The sequence below is a fragment of the Stegostoma tigrinum genome, chromosome 17 (assembly GCF_030684315.1).
Source record: "Stegostoma tigrinum isolate sSteTig4 chromosome 17, sSteTig4.hap1, whole genome shotgun sequence".
Taxonomy (NCBI): Eukaryota; Metazoa; Chordata; class Chondrichthyes; order Orectolobiformes; family Stegostomatidae; genus Stegostoma; species Stegostoma tigrinum.
The window spans coordinates 40,704,384-40,721,617 of record NC_081370.1 but is presented as its reverse complement, the minus strand read 5'-3'; the positions used below and the strand labels follow the sequence as shown (position 1 = coordinate 40,721,617).

The 17,234-nt window shown below is 40.1% G+C and overlaps 1 protein-coding gene across 10 annotated transcripts in view; it reads left to right on the top strand.

Moving 5' to 3' along the window:
• hipk3a (homeodomain interacting protein kinase 3a) overlaps positions 1-17,234 on the top strand; it is a 226,526-nt gene that overhangs the window by 80,409 nt on the left and 128,883 nt on the right. For all 10 annotated transcript variants that reach the window (XM_048545334.1, XM_048545331.1, XM_048545336.1 and 7 more), the window contains one exon: positions 1,071-2,166. In XM_048545334.1, coding sequence (XP_048401291.1) covers positions 1,073-2,166 — 1,094 coding nt within the window. In that variant the 5' untranslated portion in view covers positions 1,071-1,072. The remainder of the gene's footprint in view (positions 1-1,070; positions 2,167-17,234) is intronic.

Here is a 17,234-nt window from a genome sequence, read left to right as displayed (position 1 = left end):
ATGTTCCGTGACACTCTTCCCAAACTTTCACTTGGTGTGATCCCACTCCAGTCTCTCGGACTTTGTGATCCCAGAATAGAATGTAGGAAGGTATGAGTATTGTTGAGTAGGGTGGGTACCCTTCATCTGCTATGGGATGAGTTTTGTTGAATGTGGTATGAAGTGTTTAAGCTGCAGGATTTTCCTTAGAAAAACACATTGCTTTTCATTGGGAACAAAGTGTGGAGCTGGAGGAGCACAGCAGGCCGTACAGCATCAGAGGCTTTTTTGCAGCAGCAGTGATTCCAGAAAGATTGTCCATTAGGCCATACTCACCATTAGAAAGAGATGTGAAAATTTAAAGGGCCCTTGCAACTGTTAGCATTCAGTTTGAGCTCCACATCTACAATTGCTACCTTATTGCAGAAGCTCCTGACTCCAAAATATCACCTTGTAGCCCCACTGGAGGTCGGGACCCATAGTTGGGACTCGACATAGAACAGTACAGCCCTTCGGCTCACGATGTTGTGCCAACCTATTCTTTGCTTCCTGGTAATACTGACCTTACTTACATCTTAAACTTTCTTTGCTAGTTCCTCCTTTAATTGGCAGATCATTTCCCATTGAAATGTTCCATGAACAAGTAGGATCTGGGTCATCTCTTTTAAGGAGCATCAGTTGGATGTAGCTGGACATGGAGAGTCTGACTGAAATGTCCACTTATTTCCCCCTTTCTGTTCGTGCTGATCCATGCATTGCTCAATATGCAACTGGAGCTAAGGAGAAGGATTGGCTGCTCCTGGGAATGACTGCTATTCCTGTGATTTGTTGACAGGGTGCCACATTTTATCGCAAGAAACTATTTTTGACAGTGTCCATCTTTCTGTCTTTCCATGTGACATTCTGTTCAGCAATCAGTTGCTGAGGTTGATCAAATTAAAGACACTTGGAACTTGATTATCTAAGATTTGAGTCAGGGATTGCTATGAATCACAGATCAGGGCCTTCTTATGTGAATTTTTTTTGTGTGTTAATGGGTACAGTTTGCACTTTTTTGCATTATTATTAACCTTCCTTTTTTGTTCACACAGGTATGGCCTCACAGGTTTTGGTCTGCCCACCACACATTTATCAAACTCAGACAAGTGCCTTTTGTAGTGTGAAAAAATTGAAAGTCGAGCCAAGTAGTTGTGCGTACCATGAGAGAACTTGTCCTCGTACTTATGTGAACGGACGGAACCTTGGAGTTGCCCACCCATCACAAGTGGTTAATTCTTCCTTTCAGTTGAAGAATTCCATTGGGAGATCTCGTGGACAGAATATTGTGGTGGCAGCAAGTGCCATTGCATTGAACCCATCTTGTGCCGCCAAGGTCACAGCAGCGCAGGCGCGGCAGCAACCATTGGCGGTGGCACCCCAGGGCGAGAGGCCAGGCAGCAGTCTAACCTCGCTAGAGAGCTACCAGAAATGTGGACTGAAGAGAAAAAGTGAGGAGCTGGACAATCGAGGTAGTGCCATGCAGATTGTGGACGAGCTGCCTATAATGCCAGCAATGTTACAGACTGGTGTTGGGAATCCGGTCACTGTGGTGACTGCTGCCTCAAAGCAGAACAGTGCGAGTGGAGATGGTGATTACCATCTGATGCAGCATGAAGTTCTGTGCTCAATGAAGAACACATATGAGGTCCTTGACTTCCTTGGACGTGGGACCTTCGGCCAAGTGGTGAAATGTTGGAAGCGTGGGACAAACGAGATAGTGGCGATAAAGATTTTGAAAAATCATCCCTCTTACGCACGGCAGGGGCAAATTGAAGTCAGTATCCTGGCACGATTGAGCAATGAAAATGCGGATGAGTTTAACTTTGTGCGTGCCTACGAGTGCTTTCAACATCGGAATCATACGTGTTTGGTGTTTGAGATGTTGGAACAGAACTTATATGACTTTCTAAAGCAGAACAAATTTAGTCCATTGCCCCTAAAGGTGATCAGGCCAATCCTCCAGCAGGTGGCCACTGCACTGAATAAACTAAAGAGCCTTGGTTTAATCCATGCGGACCTCAAACCGGAGAATATCATGCTGGTTGATCCCATCCGGCAGCCTTACAGGGTGAAAGTAATCGACTTCGGGTCAGCCAGCCACGTGTCCAAAGCTGTGTGTTCCACATATTTGCAATCGAGGTACTACAGGTGAGTGAATGTGAACTCTCAGCTGATAGAACCAGGAACCATTACAGACTGAACACGTTAAAACAGGTTGAAGTCATCTAGATTTAGTTTTATAGCCCGGTCTATAATTCCAAGTGACAGAGAAAAAAGAAATGGATGACTGTATGGCATTCTTGAGTTTTGTAAAGATTTTCATTGAAGTTTGTACTTAGTTTACAGTGGTCCTGCAGTTTGATTAGGGTTGCACTCTTCTTTCCTTTCACCTTCTGCATTGATTGATTTGGAATTGACAGATTTCTCTCCCCTGTGTTTACACATCAAATTTGAATGCAGCAGCCGGCGGAGGTTTTTTTAACCCCTGCCCATAGTGGGTGGATCTGAAATTGCAGTGTTTCTCAGATATATATCTGGGAAAAAATGTCTGCACTTTGGCATCATAAAGACTGGACACGTGAGGTTTACATGAAATGAGCTGACTTGGGCCTTGGGGAATGGGTAATGATCAGAATCCAACTATACTTGTGGCATTTATTTCCCTGCCATTGGGAGTGATGGAGTTTTGAGATGAAAATTGAACCCACCACACTGAATTGCCAATTTTCAGGATTAATTATCTGTTTCTGGAACTTCAAACTGTACTGAAAATTGGAATGGAATGACAATGCTAAGTTAACAGTTTAACTGGTCTACCAGCGCCTCAGAAGAAGTGGAGTTTTGAATTGTGCTTTTTTTTCCCTGCACACTGTCACCCAGGACAAAAATATAGCAGGAGAAGACTAGCACAGAGGGATTTGTTGTACATTTCGCTCTAGTTTCACTGATGTTAAAATGATGAGGACGGCATCACTGTTTTTTAATAGGAGACTACTGAGGAGGTAAAGATTTAGTTTTGAGACGTGTTATCAGTGGGATGAGGCAATGACTTTCTATTTTATGGAGGGATTCCCAGGAGTTGATGATTCCTTGCAGCACTGTGATGTTCTTGGCACTGATGTGGAAGTTAAAAAAGAAATTCCTGGAAAACAGCTACACAACATTTGTCACCTGTGTCAGCTAACCTTTCAATGTCAAATAATTATATTGAGAGAACTGAGAGTTTTAGCCATTCTGTCCATCCATCCGCCCAGTTTATCTATCCAAACAATTTGGGTGCCAAAAGTGAACATTTCTATACAGTGTATAAAAAAGTGCAAGAGAGAAGAAGGGAAGAACCCAATGCTTTCCAGCAACATTCTTCTAATTTTAACGAGAAGCCATAGTTATACAAACAGCAGTAATCTCCAGATGGCTTTCTCCTTAACTTCAGGATTTGGCATGTTCACTTTAGCTTAATTGTGTGTCCTTAAAGAGTCATGCAAAATGCGATGTGTGCATGACATGATATAATAATGTAGACTTTACCAAACACTGTATTTTCTTAGCTTTGGAATATGCAGTATTCCCAGCAGTGTTTATGTAGTTATCCATTTGTATTTTTGCTTTCTCTTGGGATAAGTTGAATTTGGGGAACTGGCCATGGCCACAGTGGGAAGTCAGTCCTTTAATTCTTTGTGTGAGACCTCAAGATTGTCTCTCCCTAACAATATGTGAGTGAATTTTTTTGTTTGCAGAGAATTTAAAGAGGAGATCCTGAGAGACTGTGAGTGCTCTAGATTTTGTTTCTCTTGCGTGAGACTTTTGGGTGCGTAAAAAATACAAAATAAATGAGTCATCGGCTAAATTGATGTTTGTGGGATCTTCTTCCGATGTGCTAACCGGCTCCACTTTGGCCACACAAATCATTGTATTTATGGCACATAGGTACTCTGAAATGTATCTGAGACTCATGAGTAGATGATTTATAAATCTATGAACAAAAACAAAAATTGCCATAAAAGCTCAGCAGGTCTGGAAACGTCTGCGAAGAAAAAACATTTCCTGAAATGTTAACTCTGGTTGTCTTTTCACAGATGCTGCCAGACCTGATGAGCTTCTCCAGCATCTTCTGTTTTTGAGCCCTGATTTGCAGCATCTGCAGTTCTTTTGGTTTTTGTAAATCTGTGTTTCCTTCTGAATTTTTACGCGGTGATTGATTGGAAATTTTAGGAATGGAATGCAAGTTTTGACAATATGCAACATAGTTGGGAAATGCACCACCAGTCGGAAGGAGCTTCCCTGAAAAATCTTTAAGAATTCAGGAGGTTTAACTGGCCTGAGACATGGGGAAAGTTTCTGTGCTAAAATGGTCATAACGCTTGCTAGTCTGTCCGCTAAAGCATTTCTAAACTTGAATTTATAGTTCAGATTTATAATTTAAATTTATTCTGACCTCAGGATGTCCTGAAACACTTTGTAGCCAAGCCTTTCTTTTTTATAATTGAGAGAACAGACAAGGCTTTGATTTTAGGTCCGGATTGTCTAATCTCAAACAGGAAACTCCTGTTAGTCTGATGTCCATCAGCCAGACCTGATGATTTCAATTCAGTGTCACTCACGATGGATCTACTTCCTATGCAAAGGTTTAAAGAACTTGGTAAGCAAACTGTGTTGGAAGCATTGGGGAACTCCTGGTGTGCTTTCAGATAAACTGCACATTTTCCATCCTTGCACCTCAGTGCATGTTACATAGCATCACAGTTAACTGCCCTGTTCAGATTATTCTGCTTGCATTTGAATATACCCTTGGTGAACTGGAAAGTTTGTACAGGATCTGGCCCTGAATGTTGAAACTGCATTATACTGATTGCTGCTCGTAATAACCTTCCTTTTGAAGGTGAAAAAAATGATTTACGTCAAGTGACTCATGCAGTGAAGTCGTTATGCTCTTACATCACTAAACAATAACTCAACATATCTCTGACCATTTAAAACCTGTATATCCATCCTGCAAGGACAAGTAAACTGCATTAGCTCCTGCACAATCAAATGGCTTATAATTGGCATTGCAGCCTCCAATCAAGGCAAAGGTGGAAGCAGAATTCTGTCAGCTTCTGTCTTCATTTTATGAAAACAAATTTTCTTTTAGAAGCTTGTCACACTCCCTGAAAACTGTCCAACAGAGTGTGTCTGAACTGTTGCCTTGTGGGCCACTTACTGTATCATGGAATGGAGTACCAGACTTGCAAAGTTTAATTTAACATGCCCTTCATTTTATACATGTATCTCGAGTTGTTTGAACTAACATCAGGGTATCCGGCCTACACTTGGGAGCAGCCCCTTTCCAACAAAATTCAAGCAAGTGACCTAAGGGGTAGTAGTTTGAGGGCAACTCCATTGTTTGTGCTTTGTGGACAGGGTTCAGGAAAATTCCAGTGGCACAAAGATTAAAAAGGTTAAATGTTTGCCAGCAGTCTGTTGAAGGAACTGGATGAGATGGATGTTTTTGTCCTTCATTGCTGCAGTTTCTGTCCTATTAGGATTAAGCCACCTCACAACTTGTTCTTCATCAAGGTTTCAGGGCTCTGGTCAAAGTTGCTCGTAAGTCAAAAGTCGTGTTTTTCTTTCATTTATCCATTCACAGGATTGTGTGAGTCACTGGCTAGGTCAGCATTTATTGCCTGTCTCCTAATTTTTGTTTGGTTAATAGTGATGAACCGTCATCTGAACTGTGGACTGTATGGAAACACCTTTGGGGTTCACGATATAAGTTTTTTCAATTGCCTGCTAGTTCCAAACATGCGTATCTCAGCCTCAAAAACTTTGTGCTTCTTTTTACAGTAAATTTTAATCCATCCCGTGTCAAAACCTTTGGCTTCTTGCTGGTTATGTCACACTGGCATTGCTCATCCTCCAGTAACTGGTCTCAAATTGTTGCCCATTATTGGTGAAGTTGGACAACATGAACAGTTATTGGATCTTCTAGGTCCGTCATTACTGAGCCTGAAGCTGTTTTCATTTCCTGGAACACCACCACTTAGAATACTCTTCCACAAAACTCAGAAGTGTGGAACCTCTGTGCATAATCATGACTGTCAGGTTGCTGTGTAAGAAATTTAACCACTTAAGCAGGTGATAGAAAGCTGTTGTTTTATAGGAGTGAGCGTTAACCCAAATTTCAATATGTGGTTGGCCAGATGGAGATGAGAAATTGAAGAGGGAAATGAGAATTTTTAGCATGTCACAATGTAGTTCGAATATGAAAGCATAACCAGCTTTGCAGCTGATTTGAATGACTAATAGTTTTTATCAGCTTGGATATCAGCCTTTATAAACTAGCATTTTCTATTGTATGGAAGTGTTCTGAAAGATCTCCTGACCTGATTTAACAGGAAGTTTTAATCCATTTTTACTTGATCTTTTCAATGTATAATTAAGGTAAATTTGCCATTGTCTTACCAGACTATAAGGCTGCTCTCTTGCTGGAGAAAGACAGATGGTGGTGTTTTAACCTGAGGATCACCTACCTTGGACAAGGGGAAAGGTTGAGGAGGAGAGTCCTTCATGGTAACCTCAGCCAGTATGGGAATTGATTCCATGCTGTTGACATCACTTTGCATCACAAACCAGCCATCTAGTCAACTGAGCTAACTGACACCCCCACTTCCCCCCGGTCTATAAAAATTAGCAATTGAAGTTTAACCTTGCAGTAGTTTTGGATTGAACTGTTGATCTGTATTGTCCAAAATGGGGAGACTCAGCAGTGGGAGAGAGGGCCTCATGATGCCATCAGGTTCAAGTTTCTATTAGGAAAGATTTTAATTTTGGTTATATTGACACTTGATGTTTAAATCTTTCTGCAGTATTTCTTTATTCAACCTCCAGACACTCCCAACTTCTGAATTTTTATGTGAATACCTTTTTCATTTGCAAAATGCCTTGTAACCGAAATGTTTTGGAGCTGTACAAGTGGACATCCAAATTATTTCATTTCCAGTTTTCTAAAATTATTAGGAATGAGCACTCTTGCCTGTTTGGTTTCTCCCAAACCATTCCTGCTGTGAAGAGTGTTTATGATGTTCCACAGTCTTACTGAATGGTCTCAATCAAGCCCAGACCTTCCTTTATTTTTTAGTTTGTTAATATATCATAATGGATTGACCAACAAGGTTTGCTGCAGTAACTGTAATGGATGATGATGCTGGATTCTGCCTTCAGCATTCAAGGCAGTGAGTGACAAGCAGCTACTACGAAAGCAAAGCTGGACTTGACTAATGAAAAGTCATTTGACTTCTCGTGATTCAGTGTAATCACATTGAATGTTGTGCACAACATGTTTGTAAGGAGAGCCCAGCAGCTAGCAAACCAATTGAAAGCAGATCTAGTAACTGAGGGCAATTTTCTGATCCCTCTATGTTGGAAGATTCTTATTCACTGATCTTCCTTCAGCCTTCATTTGCCTTCAAGGAGCTACTTTAATTCTCCACCTAAAAGTACTAGATATTTGTTAAAATTGATTTTTCATGAAATTTCAGGTTTTACAGATACTGACCCAGATTTTCCAATAGCTAGATAATTATCACTGCAGCAGAGATGGCAGTTGTGTTTTGGGATTCTGTGGAACTCCCAGTTGTAGCAAACTCTGAGGGACTTGCCCAAGGAACTGAAGACCCCACCGGGCAATTCCCCTGTGTCTGGAACCCGCTGGAAGTATCCATTTCATTCAGAGAATTCAGAGGTTTCTACTGCAAATAGGTTTTTAATAGATTAAATTTTCCTTAAAACATAAGTCTTGGGTAAGGACCCTTTTAAAGTGACCTTCCTAACTTACCATTCCTATTACCACCCCTATCTATGTCTTCTCCAGATTCCTTCCACACCCCAAACCCTACCTCTAGATCTGACATTCCTCACTTGCCCCTCTGGAACAGAACAACATCCACTTTACACAGACTTTGACAGCCCCATCCCCTCTCCATCCCAATCTACCACGAACACTCGATCACTTAGTTGGCATCTTACTCACTTTGCACCCTAGCATTGTACTTCTTACCCACTGGGCACCTTCACCTCAAACTTACCTTATATACATATCCTGCCATTGGCGCCGTCAAGTGATTGTATGTTTAAATATTATGGCAACTATGCAAAAGGGAGCATGGTTTGCATTCCTTCAACTATGCTCTACTTCAAGGATACAGTTCAATTTAAGTTATGTTCCAGAGTTCTGCAGGATCAGAATTTTCTGTCAGATATGCAGAGCTCTTCTTTTCAGGTAAAAGTAGAAGGAGAGTGGCATTCTGTCTATGGCCATATTTAGCTAATCTAGTGGGATGGATTTTATGAGGAATGTCAATCTGACTAGTGATTGCCACTCCTTAGAAAATCCAATCCACCAGGTTAGCTGAGTATTGCTTTAGGTTGTCAATTTGCTCATAGAGTCATAGAGTTGTACAGTATGGAAACAGACTTTGCAGTCCAATTTATTCATGCCAACCAAATGTCATCAATTAATCTCATCCCATTTGCCAGCATTTGGCCCACATCCCTCCAAACTCTTCCTATTCATGTACCATGACACATGATCGAGAATTGTGAAGCCAATCAGACAGGCATGGAATAATCTCACATCAGGAAAAGTTGTTTCCAAGAATAACAAAATTGCAGTTTGTTACCAACTTTTATTCAATTGATTTTCTTATGAATCCCAAAGAAAATTTGACCCATGCTGACCTATAGGATTCTGTGAGTAGAGTAATTTTTAAGCAGTTTTTAAAAGCCATAATTCACAGTGTTGGTTCTTAGTCCATGAAGTGTCAAATCTTCCAGTAACACTCCGCTACCAAATTAGGTTTGCACAATATGCAGTGAGATTTTTCCAGCTGCCCACAAACTTAAGGAGAACTTACGGCAGGGGCAGAGCTGCAACGTTTCACCTGTTCATCCTCAATTTAATTGTTAAGGATGATTTCTGTTCCCCAACTTCTCTCTACTTTAAATCCCAGAACTGTTTTCAGCCTCCCAGCCAACCTCGACTCTTTAGACTTGATTGTATATCTTCTTTGTGTTATTTCATGGATTTTGTACATTGAGAAATTATAATTGCGCAGAAGAGCAAAATTTTTACTCTTTGACGTATCTCCCATTATGAAAACTACTTTCAAGGAAAAAAAAATTTAGATTTGTAGGCAAATTGAAAAATATCTCTGGCATTCTTGTGAATTCAACCAGGGTATTCCTACCTAACGTCCAAATGATAATTTGCGAAATGGGCTATGAATATTGTCTCGTAAACAATGTGTAGTTACAGAAGCTGTAAGATTCCCTGAAATATAAACCACTCCAGAGGTTCTCATTCCAAATCTGTAAGCAATCTTGTCACTGCGATAAAATTCCAAATCAGTATCTTGAAGACAGAACTGCACTGATCAGTTCAATTTGAAAATGCATATCAGCCTTCAAAACCACGAATGAAAATGGATCAGTAACAGATTGTACAAAATCTTATTTGCCTCTCCTAATTTTCTTTGTCACACCTTTTCTCCCTGTTTGCCCTCTACATTGTGCTTTTCTCCTCTTGCTTTATTTTCCTCACTTCAACTCCCCACCGTGCTTTCTCCCTTTTTCCCTTCCTGCCTTTTCTCCTTTTGACATGCTTTTCCCTGAACTATTATCCCTCCCTTACTTTACTACTTTCCATTTCTCTCCATTCTTTGCTTGTCTCTACCTACTTTCTTTCTTTCCGCCCTCTCCCTTCCCCTATCCTTCTTGCCTACCCTACTAGCCTTCTTCCCCTTTCATTCCTCTCTTCCATTCCCTCTGAAGGAGAGCAACACTTTTTTCAGATACAACCTTAAATTGAGCCTTGTTTACACAGGGTAGTGAAGAATGCATTTGGAACGCTTGCATCCATCAGTCAGTGCAGTGAGTATAGGAGTTGGGAGGTCATGTTCCAGCTGTACGTGACATTGGTTAAGCCACTTTTGGAATATTACATTCAATCTGGTCTCCATGCTGTGGGAAAGGTGTTGTTAAACTTGAAAGCGTTCAGAAAAGTTTTACAAGGATGTTGCCAGGATTAGAGGGTTTGAGTTCAAGGGAGAGACTGAATAGACTGAAGCTATTTTCTCTGCAGCGTCGGAAGCTGAGGGGTGACTATAGAGGTTGATAAAATCTTGAGGGGCATGGATAGGGTAAATAGCCAAGGTCTTTTTCCAAGGATAAGGGAGTCCAAAATTACAGGACAAAGGTTTAAGGTGAGAGGGGAAAGAATTAAAAGAGATTTAAGGGGCAACCTTTTCATGCAAAGGATGGTACGTGAATGGAATAAGATGCCAGAGGGAAGTTGTGAAGGCTGATACAATTACAACTGTTTAAAAGCACATGGATGGCTATATGAATGGGAAGGGATTTGGGCCAAATGCTGACAAATGGGCCTAGATTTATTTAAGATATCTCGTTGGCATGGACGAGTTGGACTGAAGGGGCCTGTTCTCATGCTGAATGACTCTGATTATGTGGCCTCATTTTTCAATTAATTGCATGAATGTCATTTTGATATTCCAACAAAAATTTAATCCTGAAGCAACATGGTTAAACATACGTTATCTCCATTTATTTAATTACTGTTTGTGGGTTCTTACTGTGTGTAAAATGGCTGCTACATAACCACAGTGACCATTCTTCAAAAATTTCTTGGTTGTGAAGTGCTTTGGTGCATCCTGGTGTTGTAAAAACTGATCAGATCTTTTCTTGTCTTTTCTTCAATTATTAGTGAAAATGTTTAGTTCAGGAAGGAGGTGCTGCCTATATATTTCACAGCCTTTATGGTTATGTCACGACTGGACTATTGCGTCGATTCTGGTCATCACAGTTTAGGAGGGACACAAGGGTCCGTCAGAGGGTGTGGAGAAGAGTAACCAGTGTAGTTCCAGGGATAAGGGAATTTAGCAACTTGTTTGACTGGTTGATTAACAGGATAAAGATAAGTAAATTTATGATAGTACTGGATATGGTAGGCGAGGAAAAATTGTGCTTGTTAGCTGTGAACGAGGAGAGACAGATTTTGGGTTTTGAGCAAGAGGTATGGGCGAGGGGAGTTGGGTGAGACAGTATTTATTTTGCAATCATGTAATAACTTGACTTGCTGCTTATGAGGGTGACAATCAATGATTTCACAAACAAAATTAGAAAGGCACCTGTACCAAATAAACTTGTCAGGTAAGGGGAATACGTTGGAGGAATAGGACTAATTGGATTGCTGCGCAGGAATAAGCATGGACTTTTTGAGTGGATGGCCTCTTTCTATGATGTTGCACTCTACCCTGCCTCCATATCTGGGAAGGGACTTCTGCGACTTCCTTCATGCACCATGGCAACAGGCAAGAAAGTTTGTTGCCTGTTAACGAATTCCTTCAAACTTCCTTCATCCCAACCTTCTGCGAGTATGCTGCATCACATTTCTTCCATCCTTTCCAAAAACAATTTGCAGTTCTGTGGAAAATCCAAAGCGCAGGCTTCCTGAAACTGAACAAATTTGAGCACTTATTGTTGCCAAGTCAAAGAAGGGTTAAGAGAGAACCTGTGGAAGCTTAAAGCATTATACAAGGTTTTGAGATGGAATGCATTGACAGGCTGGCTCTATCAGTTTGAGAATTGGCAATGCTGGGGCACAAGCTCGGAATTATTACCAGATGGGCAATACATATGGAATGCTATTTCATAATCACTGGCTGTGATTAGGATATACTTTGAAACGATCTGTATATGTATTTTAAAAGTGCTGATTTTGAAGAACATTTATAAATGGGTTGAGAATAGCTCAGTGCCATCCTTGCCTATCCCTGTGCTGTACCCTTGTGCAGTTATTGCTTTGGTTCTGTGGTCTCAATTTTGAAATAACTGCATTACTTTCTATTTTAACATGTATTCTAGACTTCCATCAGTGGGAAAATATACTGTATCCATCCCAAAATTCCTATTTAAGTCAAAATCCAAATCTTAGCTAAGTTCCTGACTGTCATTGCCTTCCATTTTTTAATCTTGTTTGCATCCTGCACTTTGCCTTTTAACCTTGATTTCTTAATTACATGTGAAAAAGATTAAACCAGAATTTGAATTTGTGAGCCAAATTGTAACTCTCAAAGCATGCGAAGCCATACTTAACTTTACTTATGTTAGCAAATTAGCCGGAATCTAACTGAATGGTGATGAAGGCCTCAGGGGTTCAATGGCCTATTCTAGTCCCTGTTGTTTCTGTTATTCTCACCATGTCTCTGTCTACCTGAGTGTTCAGTGATTATATATTATTTCCAATCCTGTGTAGTATCTTTCAGATATCAGTATGCCTGAAGCTAAAAAGGAAAAAAAATGAAGTTTCTAAATAATGCATGATTAATTTATACTCAGTCTATGATTTTAATTGGATAATGCTTGTCTTTTCAACAGAAGTTAGTTATTTGGTTCATCGCACATGCTCGTCTATTCAGTAAAATCACTGATGATCTTATACCTCAACTTCACTTTCATGTTTTATTTCCATTTCCCTTGATTCCCTTAGTGTTTAAGAATCTGTCATTTTGATCTTGAATGTACTCAATGACTGACCATCTGCAACATTCTAAGGTAGAAAATTTCAAAGATTCACAACCCCCTTGATTGAAGAAATATGGAAGATCATGTGTTAATATACTCACTTAGAAAGTAAGCATTGTTTGCCTGAGTGGGTGGGACAATACCAGCTGCATAAAGGTTTTTTAACTTGGAAGCCCCTTGCAGTAATATCATGGAACTATCCCTTTATGGGTGTAAAAGCATATAATAAGTGAAGTTAGATAGATTGGAAGATAAAGTGAAAAAGTCGGAAACGTAAGCAGAGAAGAATGTGGAGCTAACCAGCTAGCAATAGGTGGTAGAATTTATGAAACAGTCTTTTGAAAAATATTCCAGTAAGGTTAATATGTCTCTGAATATTAGTATTTACTCTTAATGTAAAAGAAACAGTTTTACAAAGAAGCCCTAGCCTGAAGACAGTTCTGGACCTGGCCTTCTCCTCACTTAGTTGTCTTGAACTCTTAACTCCTGGGTGTAGGCACAAAACCACATGATAAAAGAGAACTTTACTTTATTAGATGTGTGACCTGCCTCCCAGTTATTTTTTTGTGCGGTAGTCATGAACTTTGGCAGTGTCAAGTCCAAGGCAGCAATTGGTATTTAATCTCAATAATTGATTGAACCTCAAAATGGAGTGTAAACTTAAAAAGAAACAAAAATCAGCACTTAATTGATCATGACTGATTACTGATAATCAACATGAATTTGTGCAAGTGAAATCACATCTCACTAACTTGTTTGAATTTTTTGAAGGAATGACAAAGAAAATTGATGAAGGCAGAGCGGTGGACATTGTCTACATGGATTTCAGCAAGGCATTCAGCAAGGTTCCTCTGGGTAGACTGGTTAACGAAGTTGGATTACATTGGAATCTAGGGTGAAGTAGCTCTTTGTGTGTAAAATTGGCTTGAAGTTATGAGACAGAGGGTGGTGGAGGGTTGTTTTTCAGATTGGAGGTCTGTGACTCGAGGTGTGGTGTAAGGATTGTTGCTGGATTCAATGCTTTTTATGATGTGAATATAGCAGTAACATTAGTAAGTTTGCAGATGATACCAAAATTCATGGTGTAGTGGACAGTGAAGAAGGTTATCTCAGAGTGCAGTGGGACCTTGATCAGATGGTTTGATGGACCAAGGAGTGGCAGATGGAGTTTAATTTAGACAAATGTGAGGTGCTGCATTTTGGAAAGGCGAATCAGGGCAGGACTTATACTACTTAATGGTAGGGTCCTTGGGAGTGTTGCTGAACAAAGAGACCTTGGGGTGCAGGCTCATAGTTCCCTGAAGGTGGAGTCACAGATAGATAGGATAGTGAAGGAGACTTTTGATACACTTGCCTTTATTGGCCAGTGCATTGAGTATAGGAGTTGGGATGTCATGTTGTAACTGCACAGGATGTTGGTTAAGCCACCTTTGGAATACTGGTGTGCAAATCTGGTCTCCTTGCTATAGATCATGAAGGGCATGGATAGGGTAAATAGGCAAGATCTGTTTCCCAGGGTAGGGGAGTCCAAAACTAGAGGGCATAGGTTTATAGTAAGAGGGGAAAGATTTGAAAGGGATCTAAGGGACACATTTTCACACTGAAGATGGTGCATGTATGGAATGGATTGCCAGAGGAAGTGGGAGGCTGGTACAATTACAGCACTTAAAAGGCATCTGGAAGGGTTTCGAGTGATTTGGACCAAATGCTAGCAAATGAGATAAGTTGGACCGAAGGATCTGCTTCTGTGCTGTATAACTCTATGATCCTTTGAAATATATCTGTGGGACATGCAGTTTGAATTCCCTGGATTAGGCACAATAAAACGAGAACATGCACTTTGTATAATGCAAATGTGGCCTTTTATCTTACACTGAAATTGTTGCAAGTACAATGACAACGCTCTAAAATCCATCCATCTTGTTTTACCAAATAAGTACAAGCATATTTGAGCTATGTGAAGAATTTATGAAACAGATGCTTTAGTAGCACTTCTGTGTGGCATTTTGAGCAACCCTGTAATTTTCCATTATTTTCTTGGTGAAAAATGAACAGTCCTTTTCTTGCTGTCAAAGCACGCTAGATTTTCAGGGACGTAAACAGGAAGAGCTCTTTTTCCATCGTCTGGCCAGCTGGCTGATTTTTTCAGTGCTTCAAAAATTTTTCATTTTAGATGCTTGCAGGTATGGTTCTTTGAGCCCAAGTTTGAATTGTTGGAGCATGACATGCTGGCTTAAAATAGAAAGCGGTTGATTGTTAAGCTATGAGGAGCGGGTGGTGGGGGCGGGGGGGATGTGGGTGTCGGGGTGTGGGATATGATGTTGTTCTTTACTGTTTGACAGCTGGTGAGAGTGGCTAGCTGGAAAGGTGAAAGAAGCCAGAAGTAAATACTGAAGTGCTCTTTAACATGCTCAAGGTCGAGTTGTTTCATAATGAGCTTGGGTGCACGTAAGATTGTGAGTGAAAGAGAGAGGGGTGATAAGAGTCCAGAGCATGCTGATGTCAACATAGTTTGCAAATTGATTTGTGTTGTACTTGGTTTGACCTCCCAGCATGTGAGTCAGTAGATAAAAAGCTGGAAGTACTAGAGAAACTCAGCAGGTCTGGCAGCATCTGTGGAGAGAGAACTTTCTACAGATGCTGCAAGATCGCTGAGTTTCTCTAGTGCTTTCTGCTTTTTGAGATTTCCAGCATTTGTAATAATTTGTTATATTTTCTTGTGTCACAGTTAGTGTTTCAAGCCCAATGATGCTTCTTCAGAACTCTTCTGACATTCTCCAGCAATTTCTATTTTTGTTTCAAACTATATTCTCTGTCTGTCGCTGTCCAACTGAAGTCCAGGGCACATTATGACCATAAGTGGAGAGGAACAGCAGATTGAGGAGAATTTTACTGCTCCCGAAATTGGGCATTGTGCTACCGATTCTATTCCGATTATGTGACTCCCTTTTGCAAATCAGCTATCCTGGTTAAAAATTATTGAACAGTGCAAATTGTGAATATAATAATCACATCTGTAACTGGGAGCATGTTCCAAGACAATTAAGTAGCTCAAGGATTGGTGTGACTGCTAAATCATTCATTTGTGCTAACCATTTCAATCCACTTATTTGTTACCAACTTAGAATTCACGACGTATAAATATTCAGAGTATGCTCTGAAAATGAATATGGAGGCTTGTGATTAGACTCTTCAATGAGCAACATTCAATTCAAATTGTTACGACATATTTTAGCAGATTATTCAAAACAATTGCTTTTTAAACTGACTCTACTGAAACTTTCTAAAATGAATTCAAAGTGGGGAATGAAAGAAAAATGTTTTAAACGATATTGACTTAACATAATCAACAGAAATATTGGAACAGAGTAGTGGGGAGTTCCTTTGAGTAGCAGGGGTATATACCCTCGTTACAACTGAAAATGGGAGGTTTGTTAGTTGAATGGCTGGTTTGTGATACAGAGTAAAGCCAACAGTGTTCTAACAGTCAATCCCAACAGCTGAGGTTACCATGAAGGACTCTCACTCTCAACCATTCTCCTTGCTTGGTGACCCTTGGTTAAAACACCACCAGTCATAAATCTGCCTAATGAGAAGGCAGCCGATGGTCTACTAAGACTGTAGCAACTTTACCTTTCACTTGGGAGTGCTGGAACCTAAAGATCTACAGACAAAGAGCCGGAAAGTGGATTCGGCTGAAAGCTTTTTCCCAATGGGTGCAGACACAGTGGACCAAATGACCTTCTTCTGCACTGTAAATTTTCTGTCCTTCTAAGCCTCTTGCCTGCAGTATGATGATCAGCTTACTGAAAATGCAAATGAATTGCTAGTTGCTCATTAACTGAATTGCTGAACTGACTTTCACTGCAGCTTTGCAAAAGCAGCATATTTTTACTGAAAATGCAAAAATAATCTCTTCACTAATTACATTTGTAATGGTAGAAAAATACTTAAAAATATTATTAATGCCTTGTGTGGTCGCCTCTGTTTTTAAGTATAGAAAGCAGTCTGCAGAACCATTAGCTTAGTTGTAAAATGACTAAAGGGACAAGTGAATAACCAGAATGATAAACCAAAGATTTACACTAATAAATTATTCTACCTTGAACTGGTGGAAAATAACACAGCCCTGTCGGTTGTGCTATATTTGAAAACTAGTTATCCTGACACAGATCTCTTGAATATTAATCTGCTACAGTGTTTCATTGTTGCGGTTCCATTGCCATGGCTTTATACAGAATGCTTCAAAGCGCTTTCGGAATTGGACTGGGACAAAAGAAATTTAAAACTATCAGTTGACCTCGAACAGACCTACCAATCAAGAAAATTTTATGAGAAAACTATCCATGATTCTGGTATTTCAAGTCAGTGACTATTTCTCATACTCCCCTTTCTTTGAATCTGAGTTTGAAATTGACATTTGCTTGGAGTTTATTGCATTTCTGAACAGACTGGAACTGTTTCCTCTGCCCATAGAGTGACAAAACAAACCAATGATCAAAAATGCTTTTCACCGTGACACTGCGAGGAATTATAGGCAAGTTGTCCAATTGACAATTTATGACACGCTAGCTTTCTACATCAAACTGACTCGAAAACGGTTCTGCTCCTCACTGGAGGCTCAACGTATTACTCCAGTC